Source organism: Coregonus lavaretus, assembly GCF_964263955.1.
Source record: "Coregonus lavaretus genome assembly, chromosome: 39".
NCBI classification, from domain to species: Eukaryota; Metazoa; Chordata; class Actinopteri; order Salmoniformes; family Salmonidae; genus Coregonus; species Coregonus lavaretus.
The window spans coordinates 20,764,711-20,783,907 of NC_140026.1; the positions used below are offsets into that span (position 1 = coordinate 20,764,711).

The 19,197-nt window shown below is 41.7% G+C and overlaps 1 protein-coding gene across 1 annotated transcript; it reads left to right on the forward strand.

Annotated features, from left to right (window-relative positions):
- The first annotated feature begins 819 nt into the window (after positions 1 to 819).
- On the forward strand, positions 820 to 19,025 carry LOC311113242 (hepatocyte growth factor activator-like). Its single transcript, XM_084156448.1, has 12 exons — positions 820 to 1,110; positions 1,264 to 1,327; positions 2,003 to 2,096; positions 5,185 to 5,258; positions 8,061 to 8,204; positions 8,551 to 8,682; positions 9,627 to 9,737; positions 13,789 to 14,071; positions 16,733 to 16,872; positions 17,464 to 17,610; positions 17,932 to 18,074; positions 18,738 to 19,025. The coding sequence occupies exons 1-12, from the start codon at positions 1,057 to 1,059 to the stop codon at positions 18,909 to 18,911; spliced, it is 1,560 nt and encodes a 519-aa protein (XP_084012574.1). The 5' UTR covers positions 820 to 1,056; the 3' UTR covers positions 18,912 to 19,025.
- Positions 19,026 to 19,197: the final 172 nt, after the last annotated feature.

Below are 19,197 nucleotides of genomic sequence, written 5' to 3' on the forward strand. Positions count from 1 at the left end.
CCAACTGATGGGGTACGACAGTAGAACTAACCCACTGGGCACAGATGTCAATTCAACGTCTATTCCACGTTGGTCCATAATTCCATTGAAATGACGTGGAAACTGCGTTGATTCAACCAGTGTGTGCCCAGTGGGAAGCTCAGGAGTCATTTATAAGTACTATTCTTCAAGAATCATTGGCTATATATCATTAATCTAAACTTCCAAAAATGGATGTACTAAATCAAGATTGCCCCTTTAATTATTAATTTCGCTTGAAATGAAAATTATTTGTAAGAATGAAAATCCTTGATACCCAACCTGCTCCAAACATAGACCTGTCAAACCATTATCATTGGTCTTTACGATTTTCACATTCCAGAATTATCCCAAGTGTGTTTTGTCTTCTTAAATCTGTTTGCTAAATTGGTCAGAATGGTGGTCAGTTATTAACAGTATTAGTAATCATAAGTGAACAATTTATTATTTGAGTCACACATTATAAACCCCTTTTAAACCAGTCTTGTCAGGAAGTAATGTCATGTCAGTAAGAATAATATATCCCCGAGTGTAGTTTACCATAACAGGGATTTCAATTACTGCAATCTTTGAAAATTAGAGGCTTGGTTATTGGACAGGGGGTATTCTTGCCACAGCACGCCGCAGTTGGAATGTTTACGAATGGTTAACGAGCTCAGAGAGGAGAATTCACGCACCATCACCCACCCCCCTCCTCCAAAAAGTGAATTTCCATTACATCAAAGATCAGCTCTTTCAAGATCTTGCATGTTTAATCGTGGGCGTCTCGTAAGGGAAATATGTTGTAATTCGATGTTTTGTGTAGAATGATGGCCATAACCAAAAAGTTGGTCTAATGACGCATTTGATTTACTCAATAAAGTTTGCAGGGGACAGGCTCGCTCTTGCAGGCTATCACGCGTTCTCCGTGACCAAAAGCAGGCTGAGTTCTCTCGAATTGACAGATATAACGTGACCATTATCTGACGGACTTGATTCAAGAAATTAACTTCTAATCATTTTGCGCATGATAACAGAGACTAAGTAACCCAAAATATTATGATGCTATACTTTGTGTTACTTTTCCTACTGTATGTCCTCAGTGCACGGACGGTAAGTGAAGTTATTTCTTACAATTATAGTAGTTCTCCTAGAGCGCAACAAGTGAACCGTTTGCGTTTGGAGAGGCATATTTTGGCGTGCATAATTTGCCAGCAAAGTAAACTAACCATGCATTCCTTTAATATTGCTTCACTTTGATTCCAGCGAATGGTACTCCCAGGATATGAAACATTTAGTTCAGGAAATGTGAACAGAGATAATTATAAAGGTAATCATTCCTATTAACATTAACAGTATACATCACCTGTTTAATTGATTACAGTTTTGTACGTGATCTTCACTATCCTGTCTCAATATGTTGTTTATAAAATGTTGAAATATGTTGTTTGTATAATATGATTACACAACCGTACAATACAGCCTATCAACCATTTACCAGTCAAGAACTCAATGATAATGACCTCTTTAGTCGATACAGTTGGAATCCAGAATTATTCAGCTTGTGTTGGCAAGGGTCCACATCTCTTTTCATAACAGAACAACGATTAGGCTGTCTTAAGGGAAGGATATAGTGCTGATATCTATGCATCCCTTCTAATGGGCCTCCCTAGTAATATAACTTGATTGGGTCCTGGCTGGAGCCACTGTCAAACTCAAAGGATTAATTGTCTATCATATGCTGTGATCCCAAGCCGATAACACCTGCTTTCTCATAGCATATTTAAAGTGGCCTCCATTCTGCCACAAAGTGTTTTAGGGTTGATATTGTTTTTACTGTCAATATTGATGTTGAACTGATCTTGTGCAGCAAACTTAATGAAATACTGACTTTTTTCATTTTCCTGCAGAGAATGAGGAATTTATTACTAGAATATGTGTAAAATACAATATGTTCACTTGTGCTGATAACCATATGTATCTACTCCTGTTTCTGTGGATCCAGTCCTTACAGTAGAGGGGAAAGAATGTAAATTCCCATTCGTTCAGGGAGGAAGCATTCACCACCACTGTATCACCACCAGCTTCTCCAGACCTTGGTGAGTCCAGTTCCATCCATTTCGGGTGTCTGTTAGTCACTCTAGTATCCAGTGTTTGGAGACAAACAACCACTTCCACCACACACACATACAGCATAACATTGCCACACATTTCCATTACTCAAAGAGATACACTATATATACAAACGTATGTGGACACCCCTTCAAATTAGTAGATTTAGGCTATTTCAGCCACACCCGTTGCTGACAGGTGTATAAAATCGAGCACACAGCCATGCAATCTCCATAGACAAACATTAGCAATAGAATGGCCTTACTGAAGAGCGCAGTGACTTTCAACGTGGCACCGTCATAGAATGCCACCATTCCAACAAGTCAGTTCATCAAATTTCTGCCCTGCTAGATCTGCCCCGGTCAATTGTAAGTGCTGTTATTGTGAAGTGAAAACGTCTAGGAGCAACAACGGCTCAGCCAAGAAGTGGTAGGCCACACAAGCTCACAGAATGGGACCGCCGAGTGCTGAAGTGCGTAGCGCGTGAAAATCATCTGTCCTCGGTTGCAACACTCACTACCGAGTTCCAAACTGCTTCTGGAAGCAACGTCAGCACAATAATTGTTTGTCGGGAGCTTCATGAAATTGGTTTCCATGGCCGAGCAGCTGCACACAAGCCTAAGATCACCATAAGCAATGCCAAGCGTCGGCTGGAGTGGTGTAAAGCTCGCCGCCATTGGACTCTGGAGCAGTGGAAACGCATTTTCTGGAGTGATGAATCTGGAAGTCCGACGGCCAAATCTGGATTTGGCGGTTGCCAGGAGAACGCTACCTGCCCGAGTGCATAGTGCCAACTGTAAAGGTTAGTGGAGGAGAAATAATGGTCTGGGGCTGTTTTTCATGGTTTGGGCTAGGCCCCTTAGTTCCAGTGAAGGGAAATCTTAATGCTACAGCATACAATGACATTCTAGACGATTCTGTGCTTCCAACTTTGTGGCAACAGTTTGGGGAAGGCCCTTTCCTGTTTCAGCATGACAATGCCTCCATGCACAAAGCGAGTTCCATACAGAAATGGTTTGTCGAGATCGGTGTGGAAGAACTTGACTGGCCTGCACAGGGCCCTGACCTCAACCACATCGAACACCTTTGGGATGAATTAGAATGCCGACTGCGAGCCAGTCGGAACGCCGACTGCGACCAACTCCATATTAATCCACATGATTTTGGAATAAGATGTTCGATGAGCAGGTGTCCACATAGTTTTGGTCAAGTAGTGTACCTCACTCTTGTACACACAAAGGGGTTTCCCAGTCATAGATTGGTGAGGTGACACCCACGCACACACGCACACGACAGCCACCCAAGTCATAGACTGTTCTCTCTGCTACCGCACGGCAAGTGGTACCGATGCACCAAGTCTGGAACCAACAGGACCCTGAACAGCTTCGATCTCCAAGTCATAAGATAGTTAGTTAAATAGTTAGTTAAATAGTTAACCAAATAGCTATCTGCATTGACCCTTTTTGCACTAACTTCTTTGACTCATCAAATACGCTGCTGTTACTGTTTATTATCTATCCTGTTGCCTAGTCACTTTATTCCTAGTTATATGTACATATCTACCTCAATTACCTCGTACCCCAGCACATTGCCTCGGTACTGGTGCCCCTTGTAAATAGAAAGTTATCGTTTCTCAATGTGTATCTATTATTACTTTTATTATTACGTGTTACTTTTCTATTATTTCTCTATTTTCTTTCTCTGCATTGTTGGGAAGGGCCCGTAATTAAGCATTTCACTGTTAGTCCACATCTGTTGTTAATGAAGCATGTGACAAATACAAATTGATTTGATATCGTAACCACTAACAGACATTCTAACCACTAACAGACATTAATTGAGACATGCATTTGCACTGTGACTGGCTCAACTCCCTATATTACTATAGTAAATATAATAACTTCCATGAGCTAATCACTATGTGACCTAATTGGGCTATCCTAAAGGGCTTCATATGCCAACGCTAGTCAGCACTGCAAATTTATTCGCCATAAACTGTCAAAAATGCTTATGTCATGTAATGACATGTTTATAACACGGTTACACAGGTTTTATAACCTATAATTGAGTTAATGGTTTAATGGTTTATACTAATGACTGTCACATGTATAAAGTATTTACTTTTCACAAATTGTGACACAGCAAGATGCCTCACTGCCTTCTTGTTTTGATTCAACTCTTGTATTGTGAAAACAACTAGACAACAGATCTGTGTCTCAGAACCATAGAGCTGTTGGATAGGGAGTGCTATAGTAAAGTCATCATCTGTGGGACTGCGCTGCAGCTGCAGAGTAAATCCACTCAGGCTATGACAGGGCTGGTGGGCGTCTGCAAGTATGAACAGCTAGGTTGTAATTCAGTATGAATCATGCTCTTGCCCTCTCCCCAAGTAACAGCAAGTGCCCAGTTCTGGCTCATCTTAAACTGTGAGGGTTTTTGAGGGTGTGTGAGGGTATGTGTGTGTATGTATGTGTGTTTGTGTGTGTGTGTGTACGTATGTGTGTATGTATGTGTGTTTGTGTGTGTGTGTGTGTGTGTGTGTGTGCGTGCGTGCGTGCGTGTGTGTGTGTGTGTCTGTGTGTGCGTGCGTATGTGTGTATCCGCTTATGAACTCAGCCACTGGGATCCCAGCTTGGGAGTCACTTTGATCTCAATGTTTCTCCATTAGTTTCTCAAGGGATTTTGGATTTTGAAACCCAAGTGTTCTGGTTTGGTGTATTGGGTGTAGTTAGTTAGTGGGTGTGGGTGGATGGATGGGTGGGGGAATCAATATAACTTCTAACCCATTTTGGTAATACAGCTTTGGTACCAAAAGGATTAAAGTGCAGTGCTCCTCAACAATTATGAAAGACAGTCAATAAATATGGGATCAGTTTCAAACCCACTTACTGTACTTACTGGAGAAATACAGGTTTCTGAGGAATAAGGGTTCGTTTGAGTATCCTTATGGTTCTTACTCAGGTGACTGATCGTGTTCAATGTGCTGTTGATTTGCTATCTGACTCCTTGATCTCAAAGGCCAGGTTGAAACTGTTGCATGTGCGCTACAGGAATGTTTTTATTTCTGCATCATAGGTGTTCTCTGACGCCCAACTTTGATCAGGACTTCCTCTGGGGATACTGTGCACCTGAGACCACTCAACCCATTGGTGAGAGGTCATTCTTGTAGAATCTGTGGACAAGACTTCATGGTCTACAAAGTCTATGTTGTCTCTGTGTATCTATATGATCTTAAAGACACATTTGCTGCTATTTACAGTAGTGGCATGCATAAACATCATATTTTTTAATCACTAGCAAGGTTTCCATCCAATTAGCGACAGATTTTCATGTGAATAGAGTCCGTATAAAGAAAATATGCAAATGTTCCCACCAAATAGACTTGTTGCGGATAAAAATTGGTGCGTGATGACGTAGTGCATACAAAATGTACCTTTTCGCTTAAGTTTTCATGTACCGAATAAAAATCTAAAGTTCAATGTGTTTCCATCACATTTCCAACTCTACCGATAGTTTTGTCACAAAAACTGTTGCGTTAAATAGCAAATGTGCCTACTCTGGTCTTGGCACCTGCGCTCTAGCCAACAGCTGGCAGATACAGTCTAGTCTACATGATGAGATTATTATGGATAAGAGCGAGAATATTTGTATTTGTCAAACGGCAGTCAAGCATCGATCATCATGTCATCAGAATAAGACCCCGCGGATGGTTGAGGTGCAGCTCTCGGGAAACTGTGGGGGGGATCTTGGAGGGCTGGTGACCTGGTGGTTGGGAGCTTGGGCCGGTGGCTGATAGGTCGCTGGTTCGGGTCCCCGTTTTTTGACCTTGTGGGAGATCTGTCGACGTGCCCTTGAGCAGGGTGTTGACCCTGGTTGCTGCTGTGGGTCGCTCTGGATGGGAGTCTGTTAGATGACTGAATGTGGTGTAGATGTTGAGCGGCTTCACTGCAAGTAGATTGTATGTTTTAATATTTTAAAATATATATATATATATATATATATATATACACTACCGTTCAAAAGTTTGGGGTCACTTAGAAATGTCCTTGTTTTCGAAAGAAAAGCAAATATTTTTTTTGTCCATTACAATAACATCAAATTGATCAGAAATACAGTGTAGACATTGTTAATGTTTTAAATGGCTATTGTAGCTGGAAAAGGCTGATTTTTTATGGAATATCTACATAGGCGTACAGAGGCCCATTATCAGCAACCATCAGTCCTGTGTTCCAATGGCACGTTGTGTTTGCTAATCCAAGTTTATCATTTTAAAAGGCTAATTGATCATTAGAAAACCCTTTTGCAATTATGTTAGCACAGCTGAAAACTGTTGTGCTGATTAAAGAAGCAATAAAACTGGCCTTCTAGTTGAGTATCTGGAGCATCGCAATTGTGTGTTCGATTACAGGCTCAAAATGGCCAGAAACAAATAACTTTCTTCTGAAACTCGTCAGTCTATTCTTGATCTGAGAAATGAAGGCTATTCCATGCGAGAAATTGCCAAGAAACTGACGATCTCATACAACGCTTTGTACTACTCCCTTCACAGAACAGCGCAAACTGTCTCTAACCAGAATAGAAAGAGGAGTGGGAGGCCCCGGTGCACAACTGAGCAAGAGGACAAATACATTAGAGTGTCTAGTTTGAGAAACAGACACCTCACAGGTCCTCAACTGGCAGCTTCATTAAATAGTACAAAGAAAAAGCCATATCTCAGACTGGCCAATAAAAATAAAGGATTAAGATGGGCAGTCTGAGATATGGCTTTTTCTTTGCAACTCTGCCTAGAAGGTCAGCATCCCGGAGTCGCCTCTTCACTGTTGACTAGACACTCTAATGTATTTGTCCTCTTGCTCAGTTGTGCACCGGGGCCTCCCACTCCTCTTTCTATTCTGATTAGAGACAGTTTGCGCTGTTCTGTGAAGGGAGTAGTACACAGCGTTGTACGAGATCTTCAGTTTCTTGGCAATTTCTCGCATGGAATAGCCTTCATTTCTCAGAACAAGAATAGACTGACGAGTTTCAGAAGAAAGTTATTTGTTTCTGGACATTTTGAGCCTGTAATCAAACCCACAATTGCTGATGCTCCAGATACTCAACTAGTCTCAAGAAGGCCAGTTTTATTGCTTCTTTAATCAGCACAACAGTTTCCAGCTGTGCTAACATAATTGCAAAATGGTTTTCTAATGATCAATTAGCCTTTTAAAATGATAAACTTGGATTAGCAAACACAACGTGCCATTGAAACACAGGACTGATGGTTGCTGATAATGGGCCTCTGTACGCCTATGTAGATATTCCATAAAAAATCAGCCGTTTCCAGCTACAATAGCCATTTACAACATTAACAGTCTACACTGTATTTCTGATCAATTTGATGTTATTTTAATGGACAAAAAATGTGCTTTTCTTTTGAAAACAAGGACATTTCTAAGTGACCCCAAACTCATCACCGTGCACTTTCACCACCCTGTGAAGTTCATCATCATTTATTTCATCTGTAGTTTAATAAACTGCATGGTTTCCACAGTCGAAATGGGAGGATCACACACCATATCATCGCGTGACTCCAAATTTACTTCGATATGATGGTTATTATATCAATATTTCCACCGCCATTTCCCGCCTTATCAATTTTACCAACACAAAAAGATCCCACCATGTCGAACGAACAAATGATCTGTCGGCATTTATAAAATTACACCAAAACTATTTTTTTATACGATTTGACTTTACTCTCATAAAAACTGTGGATGGAAACATGGTTACTCTCAATCTTAGTGTATTTTCCTCATTTTCCTCCTTTGCATTAATTTACTACTTCTACTTCTCTTACAGTGTTAAAATGAAACACACCAAAGTTGGTCAATACTTTATTCTTACGTTACTGAGGTAACATGCTGTTTCTTTCTAATGTTTTCACTAATGTTCTCAGTTTTTTGTTGTTTTAGTGTTCATCCACTCATCACGCAGATTCACAGACCCGTGTCAGGTGAATCCATGTCAAAATGGCGGCATCTGCACTCTGGTCCCCTACAGACACTCCTTCGAGTGCTCCTGTCCAGAGAGCTTCACCGGGAGGCACTGTGATCAGAGTGAGTAACTTTCAGTATCATACTTTCTATATGGACTTGTGTTTCAAAGCAGTTTCAATTAAACTAAAGCAATTATACATTTTAGTTTAGAGTCAATTATCAATGGGGTTTTACTCTATATCCAGAGTTTATTTTATCATTGAGGTATGACAAAGTGTGGGTGTGGTAGAGAAACTGCCTTCCCTTTTGAGAAGTACCTTTAGTGCATTGACCCATATCTTGCTCTTCACAGTGCCAAACATTTACCACAAAACATGCCCTCTAACTCCTCATTGACCTGTTCACTTTCTCCTCCTCTCACGTTTCACCCAACTACCTATTATCTCACTATTCTCCCCTTTGTCAGGGAATTGCTATGAAACCATACACCTGAGATATTATGACATTGGAGAATCCTGGGGAAGGATCTACCTCCGTAACGTGGAATGGTGCACATGTGTGGATGGGGAGATCTCCTGTGAGAGAGTCCGCTATACTGGTAAAAGACATGCTTGCTTTGATCCTTTGTTACTTTAGCCCACTCTCCTTTTGAGGCCCCTCAGAACGCTTGAGAGAAACCTCTCAGCCAAAAGATAAATCGCCTCACGTTCACCTCACGAGATAACAAAAGCAGAGTTGGCCTTCTCTTTAAATCTCCATGGTTAGAAGTGTAGCCTTGCTGTAGATGAAAAGACAGATTACATGACTCACCATGAGTAAGAAGCGATGTGTGAGATACACCCAAATCTCGATGAAGGTGCTTTCGTCTCTACGGTGGACGTTTTATGCGTGTTTAAATTATTTACTCTTACAAAAGAGAAAGGCACTCTGGAGAGCCCCTTGGACCAAATCTGTTTTGTTTTGTCATGGTATTAAGGATTAAGGTTCTGCAAACATTTTATTTAGCGCTATTGTTTCGTGCCCCCCACCTTCCCAGCCTGTTAAGTAGTAAGGGCGGCAGGTAGCTTAGTGGTTAAGAGCGTTGTGCCAGTAACCAAAAGGTCGCTGGTTCTAATCCCCGAGCTGACTAGGTGAAAAATCTGTCGATGTGCCCTTGAGCAAGGCCCTTAACCCTAATTGCTCCTGTAAGTCGCTCTGGATAAGAGTGTCTGCTAAATGACTAAAAATGTAAAGTAGGCTTTTCCCACTCATACTGCCCCCACATGGACACTCCAAGAAATACATGTCAAATCAGACACCTACACCAGTGTTTGCAAATGCATTTCTCCCACTCTACTTTTGCAACCCTTAACCATAAGTGCTCAAACGTAGGTAGACTAATGCTTCATGTGTGTTTTGATCAAAGTTAACACGCTGATGCAAGACCAGCTCCTGTGTTTATCATGCAGTGGCGGGAGGCAGGATAAGGGTGGTTGGAACTGATCCCAGTGCTGTGGTTTGTCATAATGTAATATACCTGATGAAGTGTGTAACTGTCTTTAGTCTGTAGTGAGAGCCCCTGTGAGAACGATGGTACGTGCCGACTCATCACAGCCACCAGGAAGGAGGTGTGTGCCTGCAGGCCTGGCTACAGTGGACCCTACTGTAGCATCGGTGAGTCCAGCCTCTACATGCTAACACAGTCACTGTTAGATTTACATTGCTAGGTTAGCCTAGCTTAGCATAGCTTTAGTTTAGCATTACTGGTCTGAGCCAGAGGTCATACACTGGGATAGAGAAGACATTTTATGATGTTTATTCTACTCTGTGACTACATGTAGACTATAAACATTTAGATAGTCCAATATAAATAAGGTCAACAGATAGACACGCACAAACTCTCATAAACAAACACAGGAAACTGTGATATACTGTCTCATCTCCCACATCTCTTGTTGTCATATGCTATGACAACAAGGGCACAGACTACTGTGCCATGGTGGGCACCACCATCTCTGGTGCCCGCTGTCTGCCGTGGAACTCTGACCTGCTGCATGATGAACTCCACGTGAAGAGCGCCCCCCTCAGGGGCTTGGGGGAACACTCCTACTGCATGTGTCTGTGCAGCATTACATTTTTACATTACATTTTAGTCATTTAGCAGACGCTCTTATCCAGAGTGCATACAATTTTTTATTTTAATTTTATTTTTTCATGCTGCCCCCCCCGTGGGAAACGAACCCACAACCCTGGCGTTGCAAACGCCATGCTCTACGAACTGAGCTACATCCCTGCCAGCCATTCCCTCCCCTACCCTGGACGACGCTGGGCCAATTGTGCGCCGCCCCATGGGTCTCCCGGTCGCGGCCGGCTACGACAGAGCCTGGATTCGAACCAGGACCACTGCGCCACTCGGGAGGTGATTACGTTGTCTTTATTTCTTTATTGACAACCAACCTGGCAACCCAAAAGAGAAGCTGAAGTCTATGCTTCATGCCCGTCATGCCAGCACTATCTCACCACTATCATTCACCTCCCCGTGTCTGTCTGGCCTTGATAGTGATATGGTCATTCACCTTCCCTTGTCTGTCTGGCCTTGATGGGGATATGATCATTCACCTTCCCCTGTCTGTCTGGACTTGATGGTGATATGATCATTCACCTTCCCCTGTCTGTCTGGACTTGATGGGGATATGATCATTCAACCCGGTACAGCCAGAAAAGGATGGGCCTTCCCTCTGAATTTTTTCTTGGCACTGTGCTTCTGCTTGCTCTTTGGGAGTCCAGGCCGGGATACTGTTAACATGTGTCCAGAAACCCAGATGGGGACAAGATGCCGTGGTGCTACACATTCAGTGATGGAGCCATCTCCTGGGAGAACTGTGATGTTCTGCCTTGTGTCAAAAGTTTATGTGAGTAACATAAGTGCTCAGGACTGTAGCCAGGGTCAGAATTTTTGTGAGGTCCATGTTATTTGGACAACAGCAAAAACAAGCAGAAATGACCCCAGCAATTATCACATTGGTTGCTGTAGCTTCATTAATCTCAGTCGATCTACAAACACATAGCCTTTTAGCTATACAATTAGCTGCTACACATTAACTCACATTAACTCAGCACTGAGATTAAAAACTATAATTTAATATGTACAGATCTGTTAGCAGAAAAAATGTTTTTATTAGCAAAAGGTTTACAAATACGTTTTCTTTACCTAACTTTTTTTTATTGCAGTGTTATAGCAATTTTTCTGCAATTCTACACATTTTAACATTGACTTATGTCATGTGAATATGATATCTGAGTGAGAGTGACTAACAAAATCAATGCGTGCCTGCTGAAGGTCAGGGCCCCTGGGCATGTGCCCTGCGTGCCCAGTCGGTCATTCGGCCATGATTACTAAAAGTTTAGATAGCTGGCTAGACTAACTAGCCTAATTTACCAATCTAAAAATGTTTTACTGACATGGGCTAATTGAGTGACTGTCAGTGAGTGACATAACAAGAGGAAAACTGCTGATGCACTACCAAGTTTTAAAATTGCACCTTGTGTATTCTACTATTCTAATTCCTTGAAAAAATTACAGAGGTCCGGACCTCAGTGTCCTCATATGTAGCTACGGCCCTGTAAGTGCTATAATGGGGCGTCGTGAAAGCAGTGGGTTTTTTAGCTGCTACACTGGAGGCTTAATTTTTCACTGCGTGAAAAGAGAGCAAGCCACTTAATCAAATGTTCTCAGGCGTGAGCCGCGTGTAGAAATCTTGAAAAAAGAACCAGAGCATAATTTTAGATTGAGCTGAGAAAGCTTCTCGCGGAGCAGCGCTGCTTACGCCCAGGATATATTGAAAACAATGGGCATGTTTCAAGCTTGGCAAAAGTTACGTGTCCAGTGTAGCAGGCCTGTAAGGGGTACTGGATATGCTGCTCAGACACTTTTTAAAAAAGTGGTTGGGGTGTGGGCAGTGGGGGAAAAAGTACACAATTGTATTACTTGAGTAAAAGTAAAGATACCTTAATAGAAAATTACTCAAGTAAAAGTGAAAGTCACTGGTTTTAAATATACAATAGTATCAAAAGTACATGTAATTACTAAAATATACTTAAGTATGAAAAGTAAAAGGAAAGTATAAATCATTTCAAATTCGTTATATTAAGCCAGGGACACACTCCAACACTTAGACATCATTTACAAATGAAGCATTTGTGTTTAGTGAGTACGCCAGATCAGAGGCAGTAGGGATGACCAGGGATGCTCTCTTGATAAGTGTGTGAAATGGACAATTTTCCTGTCCTGCTAAGCATTCAAAATGTAACAAGTACTTTTGGGTGTCAGGGAAAATGTATGGAGTAAAAAGTACATTATTTTCTTTAGGAATGTAGTGAAGTAAAAGCAAAAGTAGTCAAAAATATAAATAGTAAAGTAAAGTACAGTGCAAACTTTGAGGTTTTCAAATGCTATTCATTGAATGAGACTGATTGTTGTGACTCTGGTCTTGTCATATCACAATGAATAACCTTGTTCGAGGACTTCATTTAAAGGATTGATTGATTATACATTTTGTGGATAAAGCTTACTTTAGAAAATAGAGTTGAGTTAAATGTCTCCAATGAACCTGCTTCAAATTATAGAGCTCGGCGAGTCTCTCAGATCCGTGAGGGGCTTTGTCTTTTATCAAGGGTGAAATATGCATTTGGCAGTCTTCAATTTCTTCTCTCTTAAAACCTTTACTGTATTATTTTGAGCTATGAAGAGTTTGACAGCATTTTGAATCCCACCAGCAGCTGCTTCTCATTTAAGTGGAATAGAACATCCTCTCTCTTTATATTCCCTCCAAAAAATATTGTTCTCCGCTTTAACAGAACTATGACATAACCCATGACCCTACGCCTCTGTAACATTCAAAGCACTCTGCTTAAAACTTTTTTATTAAAAAATGTCTGCATTAGTGATAAAAATAAGTTTATTGGAATTGTACTGCACTTACCTTCCCTGTGCCAGAAGAGAATGTTAACTTTACATAGGTACTGTTTCAATAGAAAGTCAGAATAGTAACTTGACACAGCCTACTGTTTGAAGAGAATGGGTTAGATGAGAGGAAGTAAGAGTCACTCAGTGTTGCCAAATGCTTCTATAGTGACTGGGACAACTTGGCTCTGTTATATCGATGTCATAATGCCATGAGTATGCACAGAAAGCACATTCTTTGGCCAACTGCTATTTCACCGCTTCATTTAATATTAATTGTTGGGTGGCAAATTGTATGCTATTCAGAATTTCTGACAATGCGTTATTGGGATTATTTTTTAATATTTTCTATAAAACAGCTCTATTTGTTGTTTGTCTTTTCAGGGGAAAATGAGCCACTGGTAAAGTCCAAAATGATAAGAAGAGGTATACTTAGCAGCCTTGGCTGTAGCAATTAACTGTATTTAGCCCAGTTACTCCAATTGTGGAAGCAGGCTGGTAGGTAGTAGTAGTAAGCCTAGTAGTAGTAGTAGTAGTAGTAGTAGTAGTAGTAGTAGTAGTAGTAGTAGCACTAGTAGTAGTAGTAGTAGTAGTAGTAGAAGACTACTAGTAGTAGTTTAGTAGTAGCAGTTTACAATTTAGTATTACCCTATCACATGTTGACAATGAAGTCAATGCTCTTCAGTTAACGTGAACTGATTTGAACTGATTAGAAAGGAAGCCCTTGTAAACTTAAGTCTGCTTCCATATTATTTTACACAGCTTCTTTGCAGAGAGTGGTACGATTGCCACAGCTGCCACCGCTACCTAACGTCCTCCCTGACACCAACCAAATCAACCACACCAAGCCAGACAAGAAGCCTGTGTGCGGAAAGAGGAATAATAAGAGGATATCGGTGGCCAGGGGTCGTATCCTGGGTGGCAGCTCTGCCCTGCCCGGTACCCATCCCTGGATGGCAGCCCTCTACATAGGAGATGACTTCTGTGCGGGCACCCTGGTCTCATCCTGCTGGGTGGTCTCTGCTGCCCACTGCTTCTTCCGGAGGTACTGTAGAATTAGAGCATATAGACACTACAGATGTAGGATCTTAATTTGATCACCCTGTTGCAGGAGAACTTTCCTGCAATGCAGGACATTTAAAACTTGGAAGTTTATTTGAGATTTGAAAAGGTTTCTGAAGTTTGTAATTTCCACTTTGTAATGTCAGACTTGATTTTCCCCTATGAAAAATGTACACTATATATACAATAGTATGTGGACACCGCCATGCAATCTCCATAGACAAACATTGGCAGTAGAATGGCCTTACTGAAGAGCTCAGTGACTTTCAACGTGGCACCGTCATAGGGCACCACCTTTCCAACAGGTCAGTTTGTCAAATTTATACCCTGCTAGAGCTGCAACACTCACTACCGAGTTCCAAACTGCCTCTGGAAGCAACATCAGCACAAGAACTGTTCGTCGGGAGCTTCTATGAAATGGGTTTCCATGGCCGAGCAGCCGCACACAAGCCTAAGATCACCATGCGCAATGCCAAGCGTCGGCTGGAGTGGTGTAAAGCTCGCCGCCATTGGACTTTGGAGCAGTGGAAACACGTTCTCTGGAGTGATGAATCACGCTTCACCATCTGGCAATCCGACGGATCAATCTGGGTTTGGCGGATGCCAGGAGAACGCTACCTGCCCGAATGCATAGTGCATAGTGCCAACAAGTTTGGTGGAGGAGGAATAATGGTCTGGGGCTAGGCCCCTTAGTTTCAGTGAAGGGAAATCTTAACACTACAGTATACAATTACATTCTAGACAATTCTGTGCCTTCAACTTTGTGGATACAGTTTGGGGAAGGCTCTTTCCTGTTTCACCATGACAATGCCCCAGTGCACAAAGCAAGGACCATACAGAAATGTTTTGTCGAGATTGGTGTGGAAGAACTTGAATGGCCTGCACAGAGCCCTGACCTCAACCCCATCGAACACCTTTGGGATGAATTGGAACGACGACTGCGAGCCATGCCTAATCGGCCAACATCAGTGCCCGACCTCACTAATGCTATTGTGACTGAATGGAAGCAAGTCCTCTGTAGCTCAGCTGGTAGAGCACGGCGCTTGTAACGCCAAGGTAGTGGGTTCGATCCCCGGGACCACCCATACACAAAAAATGTATGTACACATGACTGTAAGTCGCTTTGGATAAAAGCGTCTGCTAAATGGCATATTATTTTATTATTATTATTATTATTATTATTATTATAAGTCCCCGCAGTAATGTTCCAACATCTAGTGAAAAGCCTTCCCAGAAGAGTGGAGGCTGTTATAGAAGCAAAGGGGGGACAAACTCCATATTAATGCCCATGATTTTGGAATGAGATGTTTGACGAGCTGGTGTCCACATATCCCTGCAAAAATATCCACATAATAATTCACATTTCCTGCTGTAGCAAACTGGCTCAAATGAATATCCTACACCTGTACAGCACTATTTGGAGCATCCATTTGTGTTTATCATTTTATTCACCTGTTTGTGTGTTATGCAACATTGAGTCTATTTGACCATAGAAATAGAGTATATAGAGTAGACAGCTGGCCACTACATCTGCATTTGTGTTTATTCTTTTGTCACCTGTTCGTGTGGTATGCAACTATGAGTTAGTCCTACATTGCTTGAGGGACCAGGCACATATATAGGCCTTGTTAAATAAATAAGTATTAATATCTGAGTAGTTAGCATGGAATGGTTGCCCAATAGTTGCACAGGTACCTAAGGCAGTGGAGAGGAGGGCATTTTGTGATTACTTTCACATTCAACCTTTAACCTCACATTTTGGCACAGCACACCACAGACACTAGTGGTCAGTACAGAGATTATTTACACTCTGGACTTTGACCTCAACATTGCCATTTTATGAACACAAACTATATTTAGACGCAAATATTCAGTTTGAGGAAAAGCTTAAAAACATTCGGTTTTCAAATGCCCTTTGTAGGCCAATAGGGGAGGATTTTCCTGGTTACTATGGTCTTGGGTCTTTAGGTTTAAACTTTTCAGTCCAGTCACCAGAGGTGTGGACTCGAGTCATGTGACTTGGACTCGAGTCAGACTCGAGTCATGAATTTGATGACTTCAGACTCGACTCGACAAAATGTACAAAGACTTGCAACTCGACTTGGACTTTAACATCAATGACTCGTGACTTGACTTGGACTTGCGCCTTATGACTCGAGAAGACTTGCTACGAGGACTTGTAATGACTTGCAAAGACTTGCTAAGAGGACTTGAAATGACTCGAAACTAAAATGTAGGACTTTGGACTCGACTTGAGACTTGATGGCTTTGACTTTTGACTCGACTTGGGACTTGCCTCATCTTTGACTCGACTTGACTCGGGACTCGAGGGCAAAGACTTGAGACTTACTTGTGACTTGCATAACAATGACTTTGTCCCACCTCTGCCAGTCACTGTATGTATCAAGCATCTCAGTAGGAGTGCTTAGGATCAGTTTCACCTTTTAGATTACAATGACAAACATTACATGGACAGGGGGGACCTGGCCGTAGATCAGCACTCTTACTCTGAGACACTTAATACGTACAGCCCCAGGGTATTAATATCATACAAATTAAGTGTCATTGTATTCAATTTAATTCATGTGACATAATTATCCTACAATGTGCTACTAATGACAGAGAATGATGTGTCTGTCCTCAGTCCCCTTGTGTCAAAGATTCGTGTGATTCTGGGTCAGCATAAGTTCAACGTTACGACTCGTGACACCAAAACCTTTGGAGTGGAGAAGTACATCTTTCCAGAGCATTTCTCTGTTTTCAATCCAACTCTCCATGACATTGGTAAATATATTATGTCACGTTCCTATTCACTCACACTGACTATCATCAAACACACACGCAAACACTTTATAGTACACACTCATACACTGACTCACACACATTGTCCTACACTACCACACTCGCCCACACACAGACTAACACAAACACTCACACATCCCAGTCTGCCTGTCTGCACTCACAGCTGTGCATCTTGGAACAGCTGGCTCCAATGTGAAGACACACACTGACACACACATTTTGGTGTGACGGTCTCTGAGTGTCTGCGTCCATTCCAAAGGGACTTACACTTCTCTCATCTCTTGTTCTTCTCTTTTCTTCTCTTTTCTGAAAGCAAAACAGACATTATTCAGTAGTGCAGCCATCACTCTGTGATTTCATGATTCAACATTTGAATGACGATAACAGTACATCATACAGCATTCTATAACTTATTTGGATGTCTCACCCGATCAAGGGTGTAATCATAGGAAATGAACAGTGGTTCTCAATTTACCTTCTTAAAGGTTAAATACAGGTTCAATAAATAACACCTGCTATTGACTCTTTGTCACATTTCCCTGTGTTATGATGAGAATGTTTCTATTCCAACAGTTCTTGTGAAACTGAAAAAACAAGATGGCCGCTGTGTGAAAAAGAGCCAGTTTATACGGCCAATCTGCCTGCCCAATAAAGACATGACCTTCCCGGACTACTACTGCTGTCAGATCACTGGCTGGGGCCACATGCTTGAGAGTAAAGGTTGTATCAAAAACAGTCCTCTGCTACATTGTGCGTCTTTCACTCTAGTGTAGGCCTACTGGTCAGATATGTCATAACGGTCTTGAATGTCTTCATATCACCTTCAAAACTACACTGTAACATCTCAATGGATCAGATCCAATCATGTGCACTCACATATAGGCCCGTCCTTCATATTCATGTCTTTACATGAATGTCTCATGGATGACACTGTTTTCATATGTCTCATGGATGACACTGTTTTCACTGTTTTCACCCAATGCTTATAGTGTATGAGTCTATCCCAGTCATTACTGATTTATTTGTCTTATTTTTCCAAAGAGGTGAATAAATACACCAACCTGCAGGAGACCGGGGTGAGGATCGTCCCGTTTGAGAGGTGTATCCTGCCTGAAGTCTACGGCAACCGTGTGACCTCCAACATGGTCTGTGCTGGGACCAACCGATGTGTGGATGCCTGCCAGGTAAGAGTGCGTAGATCTAAAGCTTTCTGGACCCAAATTAGAATATAATTATATAGATAATGTTTTATTGTACATTGTACAGCCAGCCATGTGATAAGGATGTGTATTGAGCGATACAGTATAATATAAAGAGGAACCACTGGGCAATTTCAGTTTTAGTAGTGGGTTTACAGCACAAGCGGTTCTGCCTATACGCAGACAATGTGCTGCGCATAGGACCCAAGACCAATAGCATTTCCCCCTACACTCTATGGAAAAATGTGTAGAATTGCAGGACATTAACTTTAAAGCTGAAATTGTTCTCTCCGCCGCCAAAATGGGGGCCACTAAAATGTTTTGCCCTCAAGGTGGGTGTGGGGGGGCCCCCCCAACCAAATCTCGTTTAGGGCCCCCAAAATGCTAGAGGCGCTTTTGGTTCACAGAACATGCATATGGAGGCTGCTGTAAGAATTGCACGGCCTTCAGTTACTTTCTCTTTAATGAAAAGTTATGATTAACTTCTCACCTTGTTTATGTGTTGTAATGACAAATATTGAGTGTAGGTAGGAGTGCAATTTATGTATATTGGTGTGTCTAATATAACGTTTTTGTTTGTGTGTGTGCCTGTCCATGTGTGTGTGTGTGTCTGCGTGCGTGCCGGTCTGCGTATGTGTGTTCCCCCAGGGTGACTCAGGAGGCCCCCTGGCCTGTGTGAAGGATGATGTCAGCTTCCTGTATGGAGTTATCAGCTGGGGCGATGGCTGTGGAAAGACTGGGAAGCCTGGTGTCTACACCAAAGTCGTTAACTACGTGAACTGGATCAACACAATTATCAAGCGCAAGCCCAAGTCTAAATGAATTACAGCTGGTATTTTTATATGTACTATGTGTACATACTGTGGAAAGTAGTGATTTTTACACAACTGTGAAATAAATGTTATTTAGTTACTGAATAAACATTTTAAATGTTGTTAAATGTGTATGTCCACCTGTCTTGAAATTCCTAATTTGATGGGGTCCCTGTAACAATACATTATTTCTATCTTAGTGAGCCACCCCCAGATGATAACTATTGAATAATTTATTAATTGGTATTAATCTTAGAGTCAATTGCAAGCAGGTTTTATTTTACTTATATTTCGAT